The 13,175-nt window shown below is 38.6% G+C and overlaps 1 protein-coding gene across 2 annotated transcripts; it reads left to right on the top strand.

Annotated features, from left to right (window-relative positions):
- Positions 1–1,508: 1,508 nt before the first annotated feature.
- LOC116022917 (probably inactive leucine-rich repeat receptor-like protein kinase At2g25790) lies at positions 1,509–6,546 on the top strand. Of its 2 annotated transcripts, none has more exons than XM_031263829.1 (3): positions 1,509–1,606; positions 2,009–4,669; positions 5,920–6,546. In XM_031263829.1, exons 2-3 carry the CDS (start codon positions 2,146–2,148, stop codon positions 6,255–6,257), a joined length of 2,862 nt encoding a protein of 953 aa, XP_031119689.1. In that variant the 5' UTR covers positions 1,509–1,606; positions 2,009–2,145; the 3' UTR covers positions 6,258–6,546. The 2 variants fall into 2 exon arrangements, with proteins under 2 accessions (XP_031119689.1, XP_031119688.1); XM_031263828.1 differs by having other exon boundaries at positions 5,917–6,546.
- The last annotated feature ends 6,629 nt before the right edge of the window (positions 6,547–13,175 follow it).

Below are 13,175 nucleotides of genomic sequence, written 5' to 3'. Positions count from 1 at the left end.
GTATAATTGTATGTATGTGAGTGTGTTTGATTCATGATTGCTAGTATTTAAAAAACAAGGAAAAGGTTATATGAAATGACTCTCAAGATTAATGCAAGTAAGCAGCACTTGCTTTTATCCTTAAATTACTCTCACAAATCATAACTACAAAGATTCTTGACAGCAGGGAATAAAATCTTTCACTCATGTATAGTATATAGTTTGAGAAAAGTGAGATCCTAGGCATGACATTGTGAACAAATAAGTTGACATAATTTGGTCTTGCTAATGTTATACAACCAATGACAACTCATAGAAAAAGCATGCAGTATTCAAGTTTAAGGATTCAATCATTTTAGTACATCTTGCATTCCTTTTTATTTGGTCAGCGCATACTCCTTTTCTTGCAAAGAGGCAGGCAAGGGAACAGAACATGGAAGTACAATTGAGGGTTTACACTTAAAAATAAAGCATCATTCTGGAATTCGTGCTAATGCATTCTTTAATATTTGATCAATGCTTTGAGGAATCTTGTTTAATTCTAGAGAAAAAAAATTAAATTAAATTAATGTAGCTGGCTAGAAAAGATTATGATAAATTTCCCTTTTATATATACTCATCTGTCAATAGTGTTTATTTTGTAAAGCCAGTACTTATCTATCACAGCAGAATTCACACCAAAGTGCAAAATAAGTACTCATTTCTTGTCCAAGATGCATTTAGTGCATAGATTGGAGTTCTTTTCTTACCACCACCTTTGTACGTTGTGCTTTCTTTTTGTGTATAGTCGTATAGAGAAAGGAAAAGTGTATCTGTTGGGCGAAGGCCGGTAAAGACCAAGTCTAGCAGCCGGTGACTGGGGGATTGCTGGATGGAGGCCGGTAAAGAGCTTAAAAGGTCAAGTTCAGCACCCGACTTCTCGAAAATGTGATGATGGTTTATAAAGAAATAAAATTGTGCATTTGCTACTAGCTATAGCTTTTGGCATAAGTGGTAAGCGCTTGATCTAACAAGTGGTATTAGAATCAGGTCTCGGGTTTAAGACTGGTTGGTCCCCGGACTTGTTGGTGCTAGGAGAGGGAATTGTTGGGCGGAGGCCGGAGTTTAGGCCAAGTCCAACACTCAACGTCTCGAAAATGTTTTACCACCTAAGTGGTAAACGCTTGATCCTAATAGTATCTATGTTGTGCCAAGATGCATGTGTATAATAGTTTGAGATACATATTAAAAGCATTCAGTTCTATGCCTTTGAGGTTTTTATCATTCCTGTAATAATTTTGTAAAAGAGTCACGGCTAATGAATCCTTAGTCACCATCCAAAGCCAGTCAAAAGAGCATTTTGGAAATACCCGACAAAGCCGAGGCCTTTCCCCAACATCTGTCCCTGCCTTCTTCCTTTCAACCATTTTTGTTCAAACACAGGTCAAGGTGCATTCTAGTAATTATCCCACAATTCTCTGTCCTATTTCATATTCTTGGCCCCTTGCTCTATATATGCACTCAAATTCTAACTCCCTAACCTACTAACCCCTCTTAACATCCTAAGCTATCACCATTCTAAAGGATTTTCCTCTTCTCCAAGCCTCAGAAGCTACCAAACCCTTAGACTTATTGCTGCAGTATTTTGGTATGACTCTATAACTATTAACCTTAATGTTGGCTATAGCTTTCTTGTTTCCTGGTGGTATTCATTTAATGTGTCCTTGCATGTCCGTAATTTGTGCCATGTTTTCCTTGGTACTAATGATATTTATATTGATCTTTAGTTTGTACCAGAATCCAAATTGTATAATTGCATAGTATGGTTCCTTGGATTCTTGTCTGAAGCTGCTTTTGTCTGTAAAATATACTAATATACATATGTATATGTTTTACATGAATAAGAAAAGATTCCTACCTCATAGAAAGCTGAGTTTATGTTTTATGCTTTATCGAGTTAGTCCATTACTTTTAAAAAAAAAAATTTTAGATGGCTCTAGATCCAAGATTTCATAGTAACAGAAGTATAATGTTTTCATGTTGTTGACAGAAAACCTCTTAGCAGAAAGTTGTTCAAGCTATCTTCATCCACTTAAAGCCCAACCAACCACTTTGACATTTGGCTTATTAGATCCATTTCTTCAATTCATGCTGTCGATGCTGATATAAAGCTTTTCGACGAAAAAGATGACAGAGAAGGGAGGAAAAATTCGCGACAACAGATTGATCATGTTCATCTTTGTGCTTGTATTGTTTAACTTGCAAGCATGCAAATGTTCGGAGCTGGAGCTACTAGCATCGATGAAAGCATCCTTGAATGATCCTTTAGGCTCCCTTCGTGATTGGAATCCATCTCGAGCTTTATGCGAGTGGAGTGGTTTAGTTTGTGATGGTTCATCACATGTTGCCAAGATTGAGCTCTCTGGGAAGAACTTATCGGGGAGAATTCCAGAGTCGTCGTTCCAGTTGCCATATGTGAAATCTATTGATCTCTCTAGCAATCAGTTGTTTGGAGAAATTCCAAGCAACTTATCTTCTTGCTTGTCACTCCAGTATCTCAATCTAAGCAACAACAACTTCACAGGTCCCCTTCCACAAGGGCCAAGTCCATTTCTTGAGACTCTGGATCTCTCGAACAACATGCTTTCTGGGAAAATTCCAGAAAATATTGGGTTTTTCTCAGGCCTTAAAGTTCTTGATTTTGGTGGGAATGTCTTGGTAGGAAGCATTCCAAAGTCTATTACAAACATGTCGCAGTTGGAGTACTTAACCTTGGCGTCGAACCAATTTTCTGGAGAAATACCCCCGGAGTTGGGGCTGATGAAGAATTTGAAGTGGATTTATCTGGGGTACAACAATTTCTCGGGTGGAATCCCGGAGGAGATTGGGGAGTTGGCCAATTTGTATCACGTTGATCTCGTCTACAACAATCTCACTGGCGAAATCCCTTCATCTTTAGGTAATCTCACCAGCCTTCAATATCTTTTTCTCTACCTAAACAAGCTCTCAGGTCCAGTTCCATCTTCCATTTTTGGACTCAAGAAACTTAAGTCACTTGATCTAAGTGACAATTTTCTGTCTGGTGAAATTCCTGAGCTTGTAGGGCAACTGCAGAACTTGGAAATTCTCCATCTGTTCTCCAATAATTTCACTGGCAAAATCCCGACATCCTTAACCTCTTTGCCTCGCCTCCAAATTCTTCAGTTGTGGTCTAACCAATTCTCAGGTGAGATACCAAGGGACCTTGGAAAGTTCAACAACCTCACCATATTAGACCTTTCCACCAATAAGCTCACTGGGAAAATCCCAAAACATCTTTGTTACCCCGGCCATCTCTTCAAGCTCATCCTCTTCTCAAATTCCCTTGAAGGAGAAATCCCAGAAAGCCTTTCTATTTGCAAAACCTTGCAGCGACTTCGCCTTCAGAACAATAAACTAACTGGTCATTTGTCCCCCGAGTTCACCAAACTTCCGCTTGTCTACTTTCTTGATGTCTCGGGAAATAATCTCAACAGCTCGATCAGTGATAGGAACTGGGACATGCCAGCCCTGCAAATGCTGAACTTGGCCAGGAACAAACTTTATGGATCTTTACCAGATTCCTTTGGCACTCAAAAGCTCGAAAACTTGGATTTATCTGGAAATGGATTTTCGGGTGAGATTCCTCCGAGTTTCGGGAAGTTCTCCGAGTTAATGGAGCTGAAGCTGAGTGCCAACAAGCTTACAGGTAAAATCCCAGATGAACTATGTTCATGTCAGAAACTCGTAAGCCTCGACCTCAGTCACAATCAGTTCAGTGGCCAAATCCCGTCGAGTCTTTCCCAGATGCCAGTCCTTGGCCAGCTCGACCTGTCTGTGAATGAATTATCAGGAGAAATACCACAGAATTTAGGACAAATCCAATCTCTTGTTCAAGTCAATGTCTCCTTCAACCATTTATATGGAAGTATACCATCCACTGGAGCCTTCCTGGCCATCAATTCCAGTGCAGTTGCTGGGAATACACTCCTCTGTGGTGGCGACGAAACAAGTGGTTTGCCTCCATGCAAAGGCGCTTATAAAGCTCGCGTTTGGTGGTACTTCTTGACTTCCCTTCTCGTGCTCGTTCTTGCAGCAGCAGCCATGATCTTCGTTTTCATCCGAAGAAGAAGGAAGGAATTGGTAATGAATAGAGTGGGGAGCAAAGACGGAACATGGGAATTACAGTTCTTCGATTCCAAGGCTTCGAAATCCATCACAATGGAGGATATCTCATCTTCGAGAACAGAAGAGAATTTCATCTCGAGGCGCTCATACAGAGGAAGCTCCACAATAAACAACATGCAATTCCTGGCAAAGATTGTGAGCAACATAAACCACTCAAGTTACTGGATCCAGACCTCGGAACTTGGAAACCTTCACCATCCAAACATCGTACGGCTGCTAGCTGCTGCAGCATGCATGTCGGAAAAGCACGGGATTCTGATCTACGAGTACATTGAAGAAGGGAAGGAACTGTGCGAAGCAATTCGGGGAATGGGTTGGGAACGTAGACTAAAGGTGGCTATAGGGATTGCCAGAGCTCTTAAATATTTGCATTGTTGTTGCTCGCCCGGTGTTATCGTGGGTGATGATCTTTCATCCCACAACATCATCATTGATCACAGAGATGAGCCATGCCTAAGACTCAGACTTCCCCATTCAAAGCGTTCATCATCCCACCTTGCTCCAGGTACGTACTTCAACATTTATTTTAGGGTTACGTTAAGTTACGTTGTTTTAATATAATGTTACTTTTTTTTTGTTGGTGAGAATTAATATAATATTACTAGTTACTCATTATCGTTACGTTATTTTCCCTCCACATCCACATTTCTATCTGCATGTTGTATCTATATATATATATATATATAGGGTTTGGTTCTGGTGCAATAGGCTCTCTAGATGTGACGGTCAGGATAGATCTAGTATATTGTATGAGTTCAGATCAATAGTTGAAAATTAATGAATAAGAAAAAAAAAGTGACATTTTGATAATTTTCAAAAGTTCTACTACATGATTCTCAAATCTTATTCCCTAAATTTTACTCCTGCAATAATAAGTTACTTTTTTCATGTGGGTTCCAATACAAGTGTATATCAAAATTTTTTGTGTGGGAGTACAAAATGGGAGTAAATATTTCAAAGTGCATTTAGATATGTTTGATGGTGTTTTGAGCCCAAAATCCAAATGCACCGTCAAGTATTTTGATGCGCACTACATCTCAGCACTTAGTGTACTATAGAAATATATTGGAAAAAGTGTCAAATAGGCCACTGAACTTGTCGCTTTTGTGCAATTGGGCCATTGAACTTAAAAAGTGTGCAATTCAACCATCAAACAAGCAAAATTTGTGCAATTGGACCATTTTTACAAAAAAAAATTTAATTCAATTTGAGTTAAAAACATTTCAATATTGACTCCCAACTAGTATGGTAGAAGAAAATGTCACTCTTAATATATATATAGTAGTAATATAATTGGATTTTACCAAAAACTTTTTGTAAAAATGGTCAAATTGCACAAATTTTGCTTGTTTAATGGTTGAATTGCACACTTTTTAAGTTCAATGGCCCAATTGCACAAAAGCGATAAGTTCAGTGGCCTATTTGACACTTTTTTCAAATATATTTGGTTGAGAAAATTATAATATGTTTTTTCAATTTTTATTGATTTTCAATCATTTATTTGAGCTCATCCAATCGATCAGAGCTGTTCGCACCGTCGCACTTGGAAGGGCTGCAGTATTTGATCCAACATTTATATATATATATATATATATATGGGAAAGAAAACAACTGACACAAAGCATGCATCACTTTTCTTCACCTGCATGATATGCACCACCCTACATACAATAAGCTACTGTAATTCGTTTCCTTTTTAGCTAGCTTATAGGATTGATTGATAAGAATTTGTTGGTTGCATATATGACACAGCAGAAATGGTTGAATCTAAAGACATCTACGGATTTGGACTTATTTTGATGGAATTATTGACGGGAAGAAGTCCAGCTGACGATGAGTTCGGCGTGCATGAAAGCATTATCGAGTGGGCCAGGTATTGCTACTCCGATTGCCACCTCGACGCCTGGGTTGACTCGCCTATCAAGCCCGATGCCGTCATTTACCGGACCAAAATCGTCGCCACCATGAGCCTCGCCCTCGACTGCACCGCCGACAACCCCGCCGCCAGGCCCACCGCAACCGCCGCCGTCAAGGCCCTCGACGCCTTTGTCAGATCCAACTCTTGTGGCTTGAAGCTTTGTAGTAATGTCTAGTTTTTTTTTTTTTTTTTTTTTGGGTTTTCTAACTCACTGTATTTTATTTTGTTTTATTTTTTATTTTTACTTTTGGTTTTATAAATATTTATTACTTTTGGTATCTTTCCCTACCCACCCACCCACCTCTTCCTTTTTGGTTTTTTCTTGGCCAATTTTATGAGGTCTAATTGAGTGCATGCATGTTGCTCAATGTTTTCTTGAATGTTATGATGACTTGCTATTAACTATATTTGTGTAAAAAAGCCAAGTGCCAATATATACATAATACATTATGCTACTTTTTCTCTTTAGTTCTTTTAATTCAAAAAGAATATATATATATAGAACACTTGAAGTGATCACTAATTTTTTTTTTAAACATTGGATTCGCTTTCCCCTATTAAAATGATAAAAATGAAAGGAAAATATGATTATTTCCCCTTATTATTATTTTTTTAACCACTAGCATCCCTCTTTTATATTATTAGATTAAAATGGCTCACTAAATTAAATATTTAAATAGTCAAAATATTTTTATTTGTGGGAAATATTCACACATTCGACAGTAAAAAAAAGTATGGTGAAAAATGAAAAGGAGTCTAGCATGATTCTATCACCACATGGTCCACATAGCTTACTCTTCCTTAAAAAAAACATAAATTAAATTGTGTAAGAATGTATAACTTAACTAGTCAATAAACCTAAAATAAATCGTTGCTCTTTGCTCTAGTTTACAAGTACTAGGGGTCTGTGGTCAGTTGAGATAAATCGTGTGATTAAATCGTGTGATTGATGCGGTAAATTATACCATAGATCAAAGTCTACATTGCAAAGTAAATCACTAATAAATATTCATTATTAATATATTGAATGTTCATTTTTAATGTAGCAAATGCTCATTATTAGGTAATGAACTAAAAATAAACTTATAATATGCTAAAGTAGTGGTTGAAGATTTTCCTAGATAAGATTTACCCCGTGCATATCTTTAAGTAGTGGTTGAAGATTTTCCTTCTCAAGTTATCATTCAAAAATATACTTTTAATACATTAAAAATAAATATACATAATTACATATCAATAGTTTAACTTATAATGCAGATCATGATTGATACTATACCAAGTGGTTATTAATCTACTCTTCCAAATTTTCGAGACTGAAGTATTAGGAAGCCTTCAAAATTTGAGCATAATCTTTTAAAAAAAATAAAATAATTGAGTACAATATTTTTTTAAAGAAAAAAATTTGTTTTTTCCTCTAATAAAAATAAAAAATTAAAAATATATAGTTGAAATTTACTTGTCGAAAGTAATGTTTAGAAATTTGGGTGGACAAATAATTTAATGTTAGAAGAATCGAAGCACTTGAATATTTAAATAAAAGAAAAAGAAAAATGAAAGTGCAGGGCGGGGCGTATCTTAATCTTGACTAGTGCTTCACACCAGGAACGCATTCCAAGGCCACTGTCTGTCTCATGTCCAACTTCTTTCACACCCATCAAATGGCTAAGAATATTTGCAGCTTTTTGTATATCCTTTCTTTCTCTTTATTTATGAAAATATTATATGAATTTCGTACTTAAATTTTGATGTAAATATTTTTACATGAATTCAAATATAACTTGTCAACATTCATTAGTTAAGAAGTAAATTTGAAAGAATAAGATTTTAAAATACATATGATAAAAACTCCATAAAGATAAAGATCTAGAGAATATAGATGGAGTAATTCTTTAGAACATATAATTCTACATCACAAAATTTTTTTTTATTAAAATGGTACATAATATAAAGCATATATAATTATATATGAATTAGTAATTATCTTCATTTGTTGTAATTATTAGTAATTGTTTGAAAGAAAATATAAAAATTCCACACCATGCATGTAATATAAAATATTAAAGGAAAAATTCCTATGTGGCAGTCTCATGGATGAGAGAAATGTAAGCTTCTTCATAAGTATATATTGCAATTTTTATCATGAAAAACTTTTCCTCATATATAACAATTAATATATCTATGATTAGTATTACAAATTTTTCTCATAGTGTTACGCTTTTTATCATAACAAAAAATAATCAATCAATTTATCCCTAACTAGTATTACCCTTTTTCTTTTGAGTAACATTTCAACTCCTAAATATTACATTTTGGTTAAATGTATTACATTTTTCCTCAATAGCATTGCACTTTTAAAGTATTATAATTTTTTTTCATAAGTAATAATATATTTTTTCTTATTAGTATTACACTTTCCATCATAAATATTACATTTTCATATAGACCTGACCTCTCACGAGAGAGCCATCCAAAATATTAAAATAATATTGATAAATAATATATTATGTTTAGGTATATTTTTTTGTTGTTTGGAATTATTAGTGTTAAATGTGAATTTGATTTTTTTAGTTCCTTTGTTAGTTTGATTTTTCATTATCTTAAAAAATGTAAACATAATGGAGGTATTTAGAAAATAATTTATCAGTCAATTTTTGATATAGTTCTATTTGTATTATTATGGTACTTTTGGAGTCTGACAAGTGATGGATTTGTGTTCTTCTTTTATTTAATCATAAGACTAATTCATTATAAAGCATAATTTGATACAATAAGATACCATACATTATTGTAATTAGAGATATCATATAATATTTTTGATAATTTACTTATTTATTTGGCACTATATAAATAATATAATTATTGAATATATGTTACTATCTATCTGTGCATCACACTGATGACATTCTAGGAATAGTTTAGTTAACATTACCAATGCGCTTTGAATTTTCAAATTATTTAAAGACATATTGATCGTTTTTCATTTATATCATCTTATATTAATTAATTGATGAGTTTGGTATGAGTAAAATTTCTCTCTCTAGTTATCTAGGGTTTCGGCTATCCTCCTAGGGTTTTCCCAGGTTCTTCTCTTTCACGGTGTTTCTTCCGTACGTTTATCGACGGTTTTTTCCGCTAAGCTTTTGGCGTTTTTCGGTCTGCTGCGTTCCCTTTGCTCTATGGCTACGTCCACGAACGGGGAGAGTGTTGCGGGGTTAATAGCGAGGTGGGCTGATATGGTGCTTGAAGACGAGGAGCAGGGTTTCGAACCAGTAGGGGATGGTGTTGGTGCTGTGGAGGTTGGTGGCAAGGAGGCTTGGGTGGTGGCTGGGCGTTTCTTGACTAGTAAGCTTGTGAAGGTGACATACATGCGTCAAGTAATGGCTTCCGTATGGCAACCGATTAAGGGTGTCCAAGTTTCGGAGGTGCAACCGGGCTTGTTCTTGTTCATGTTTTATCACGAATCCGACATGCAGCATGTGTTGGAAGGAGGTCCTTGGTCTTTTGAGAACCATACTCTCGTTTGCAGGCAGGTTTGTGATGGAAAGTTGCTTGGAGATGTTGCGCTTGATACCGTGGATATGTGGGTGCAAGTACATGAACTTTCGCTAGGGTACACCTCCGACTTAGTGCTGGAATAGATAGGAAACTATCTTGGCCCTTTTGTGCGCGGAGATGATAGGTTCAAGGGGGCGCCGTGGAAAATGTTTTTTCGGATTCGTGTAGCCATCCCGGTTGCTCGTCCGTTAAAACGTCGTATGAAGCTGATTAAGCATGACAGGAGTACATGTTGGGTGACCTTTCGCTACGAACGGTTACACTCATATTGCTTCTTCAGTGGAATGTTAGGGCATGTTTATAAGTTTTGTTTGAAGGCAAGGGAGGCTGTCATGCCGGTGGACGAGTACCCCTTTGGTCCAGAGTTACGCGCCGGAGCAAGTCGAGGTCCGAGGGCGGTTGGCGATCCATGGTTGATCCCCTTGGAAGGGCCTGTTCGTGCGGCCGAGTCTGTGACGTCGGATTCTGAGACACAGCAGGAGGCGGGAACGGTGGCAGTGTGTGATCACCATACTGCGACCGGGGTTGTGGCGGTGTCAAAGCGTCGCCGTGAAGGTTCCGGTGATGGGGGGAGATCGGCCAATGTGGGCAGCACTGATGCTATGATTGTTGATGTTCCAAAAAACTTGCGGGCGGCGGTTGGTCCACAGACCCGCCCATCATCATGAGTACCTTGTTTTGGAACTGTCGTGGCTTGGGCAATCCACGGACAGTTCGCGAGTTGGTGGACCTCGTGTCTCGTAAGAAGCCTGAGTTTGTTTTTTTGATGGAGACTAAGGTTGCCCGGTTTCATGAAGAATCTCTACGAGTGAAATTGGGCTTTGAAGGTTTGTTTTATGTTGACAATAATGGTTTGAGTGGTGGTCTGGCTTTGTTGTGGCGGAAAAATAGCACTGCAAGTTTGTTGAGTTATTCAAAGAATCACGTCAATGTGGTAGTTAAAGTTTCTTGTTCGGTACCATGGCGGATGACATGTTTTTACGGGTTTCCCGAGCGCAACAAGAGGAGGGAGTCATGGGAGTTACTTCAGTCCCTAGTTGGTATATCTTCTCTTCCTTGGGTGGTGTTAGGGGATTTCAATGACCTCTTATACCAGTCAGAGAAGCGTGGGGGTAATCCACATCCTGATGCGTTATTACGTGGTTTTGGTGAGGCTGTTGATGCATGTGGGCTAGTACAGCTACCTATGAGAGGCTATCGGTTCACGTGGGAAAGGGGAAGAGGTACGGAAGGGTGGATGGAGGAGAGATTGGATAAGGTCCTGGCAACTGATAGTTGGTGCACCCTACAACCGAGTGCAGTAGTGGATAATATTCTTATGCGGTCATTGGATCATTCAGCTTTGTTCCTATGTATTCGTGACGAAGGTACAAGGAATTATGGTGGCCGCCGGAGTTTTAAATTTGAGATGGCCTTGTTGTTAGATGATGGTTGTAGGGGTGTTGTGGAGTCTGCTTGGCAACTTGGGAGGACAGAAGAACTTTTGGGTTGTCTTAAGCTATGTGGTGACAAGTTGATGGCTTGGGGAGGGGATCACTTCCACAAGTTTGGAGAACAAATCAAACGCCTGCGGAGGAGTCAGTTGACTATGCGAGAGCGTAGGGACCCAGCTTCATTGGCTGAGTTCCAACATCTAGAGGACCAGTTGGCTCGTCTAGAGGCCCAAGAGGAAGTCTTTTGGAGGCAGCGCGCTAAACAACATTGGTTGAAGGGTGCGGATGCCAATACGCGTTTCTATCATAGGTATGCCTCTACAAGTAAAAAGAAAAATTTGTTATCTAAACTTAAGAATGCTGATGGTGTTTGGGTTGAGGGCGACCCCCTGAATGCTGTGGTGCTAGCTTATTATAATGTTTTTTTTCGGTCAAACGGTTTGACTACCACGGATCAGTTTTATGCTTTTGTGATGCCTAAAATCACGCAGGAGGATAATGAGGCTCTGCTTCGTCCGTTTGATCATGATGAGGTTAAGGCTACACTTTTTTCTATGTTCCCTGACAAAGCACCAGGACCTGATGGTATGAACCCAGGGTTCTACCAACAATACTGGTATGTGGTGGGAGCCGATGTATCCGCATTTGTGATTAATTGTTTGAATACTTGCACCTTTCCGGATTCTCTGAATGATACCAATGTAGTTCTTATTCCCAAGAAGAGTGTGCCTGAGACTGTCTCTGATCTCAGGCCCATTGCACTGTGCAATGTAGTATACAAGATTATGGCAAAGGTGTTGGCTAACAGAATGAAACATCTGTTGGGGAACATCATATCGGAGTCGCAGAGTGCTTTCATTCCTGACAGGTTAATCACATATAATATCTTGGTGGCAGTAGAAATAGGACACTATCTGAACAGGAAACAGAGCGGTTCAGTAGGGTGGGGGGCTCTGAAGCTTGACATGGCAAAGGCATATGATCGGATGGAATGGTCTTTCTTGTGTAATATGTTACAGGCCCTGGGCTTTGTAGAAAGGTGGATTAAGTTAATAATGCTATGTGTGACTACTGTTTCCTATAATTTCTTAATTAATAGTATCAGTAGTGGCCAGGTTATCCCAACCCCAGGCCTGAGATAGGGTGATCCCCTCTCCCCGTATCTTTTCATTATCTGTGCAGAAGGACTCTCTTTGCTTCTTCAGAAGGCACAATTGGAGGGTTCAATCCATGGTTGTAGAGTTGCAAGGGGTGCTCCCCCCATATCACACCTGTTTTTTGCAGATGATAGCTTGTTATTCTTTAGAGCAAATTCTCAGGAAGCAAATGTCATCAAGCAATGCCTAAAAGTATACGAAGGCTTGTCCGGTCAGGCTGTAAACTTTCATAAGCCTAGTGTCTGTTTTAGCAGAAACACCACGGAGGATAAACGGGAGGAAGTGGCGCAAGTCCTGGGTGTTGTTCAGGCGCCAAATTTTGGGAAATACTTGGGGTTGCCAGCTTTTGTAGGAAGAAACAGAAAGGCTGCCCTTTCATATATTGAGGATAAAATCCGTCAAAGGGTGGGTTCATGGAATAAGAAACTTTTGTCACAGGCTGGTAAAGAGTGTGTTTCTACTACCTACATCATCCTGCCAATCAATTCAAAGGACTATGAATAGGTACATCAATTCAAAGGACTATGAATAGGTACTGGTGGGATTCTGGGAATGATAGAAGGATTCACTAGAAAGACTGGGATCGTTTGTGTGTGCCAAAAAATTTGGGGGTCTTGGTTTCAAAGATTTACAAGCTTTTAATCTGGCAATGTTGGGGAAACAAGCATGGAGATTCCTGACTAAACCACAGTCTTTGGTGGCTAGGATATACAAGGCAAAGTATTTTCCGCGGTCCTCTTTTATTGATGCTAACTTAGGTTCATGCCCGAGTTATTGTTGGCGGAGTATCATGGCTGCTCATGATATAGTTTGTAGGGGTGTGAAAAGAAGAATAGGGGATGGGAAGTCTACATTGATCTGGGGTCATCCCTGGCTCCCTGATGACCCAAATCCTATGATTCATACACCAATGCCCCTGCTCTGGAAGGTTCGCTGGTTTCTGGTCTA

The sequence above is a fragment of the Ipomoea triloba genome, chromosome 6 (genome assembly GCF_003576645.1).
Source record: "Ipomoea triloba cultivar NCNSP0323 chromosome 6, ASM357664v1".
Taxonomy (NCBI): Eukaryota; Viridiplantae; Streptophyta; class Magnoliopsida; order Solanales; family Convolvulaceae; genus Ipomoea; species Ipomoea triloba.
The sequence above is the reverse complement of the archived record's forward strand: the minus strand, read 5'-3'. Positions and strand labels throughout refer to the sequence as shown.

What these genes read in the sequence shown, in the direction of transcription:
- LOC116022917 (XM_031263828.1), top strand. Translation starts at nt 2,146, where the DNA reads ATGACAGAGAAGGGAGGAAAAATTCGCGACAACAGATTGATCATGTTC. An exon ending in ATCATCCCACCTTGCTCCAG is followed by an intron (nt 4,670 to 5,916) that starts GTACGTACTTCA and finishes TATATGACACAG; the next exon opens with CAGAAATGGTTGAATCTAAA.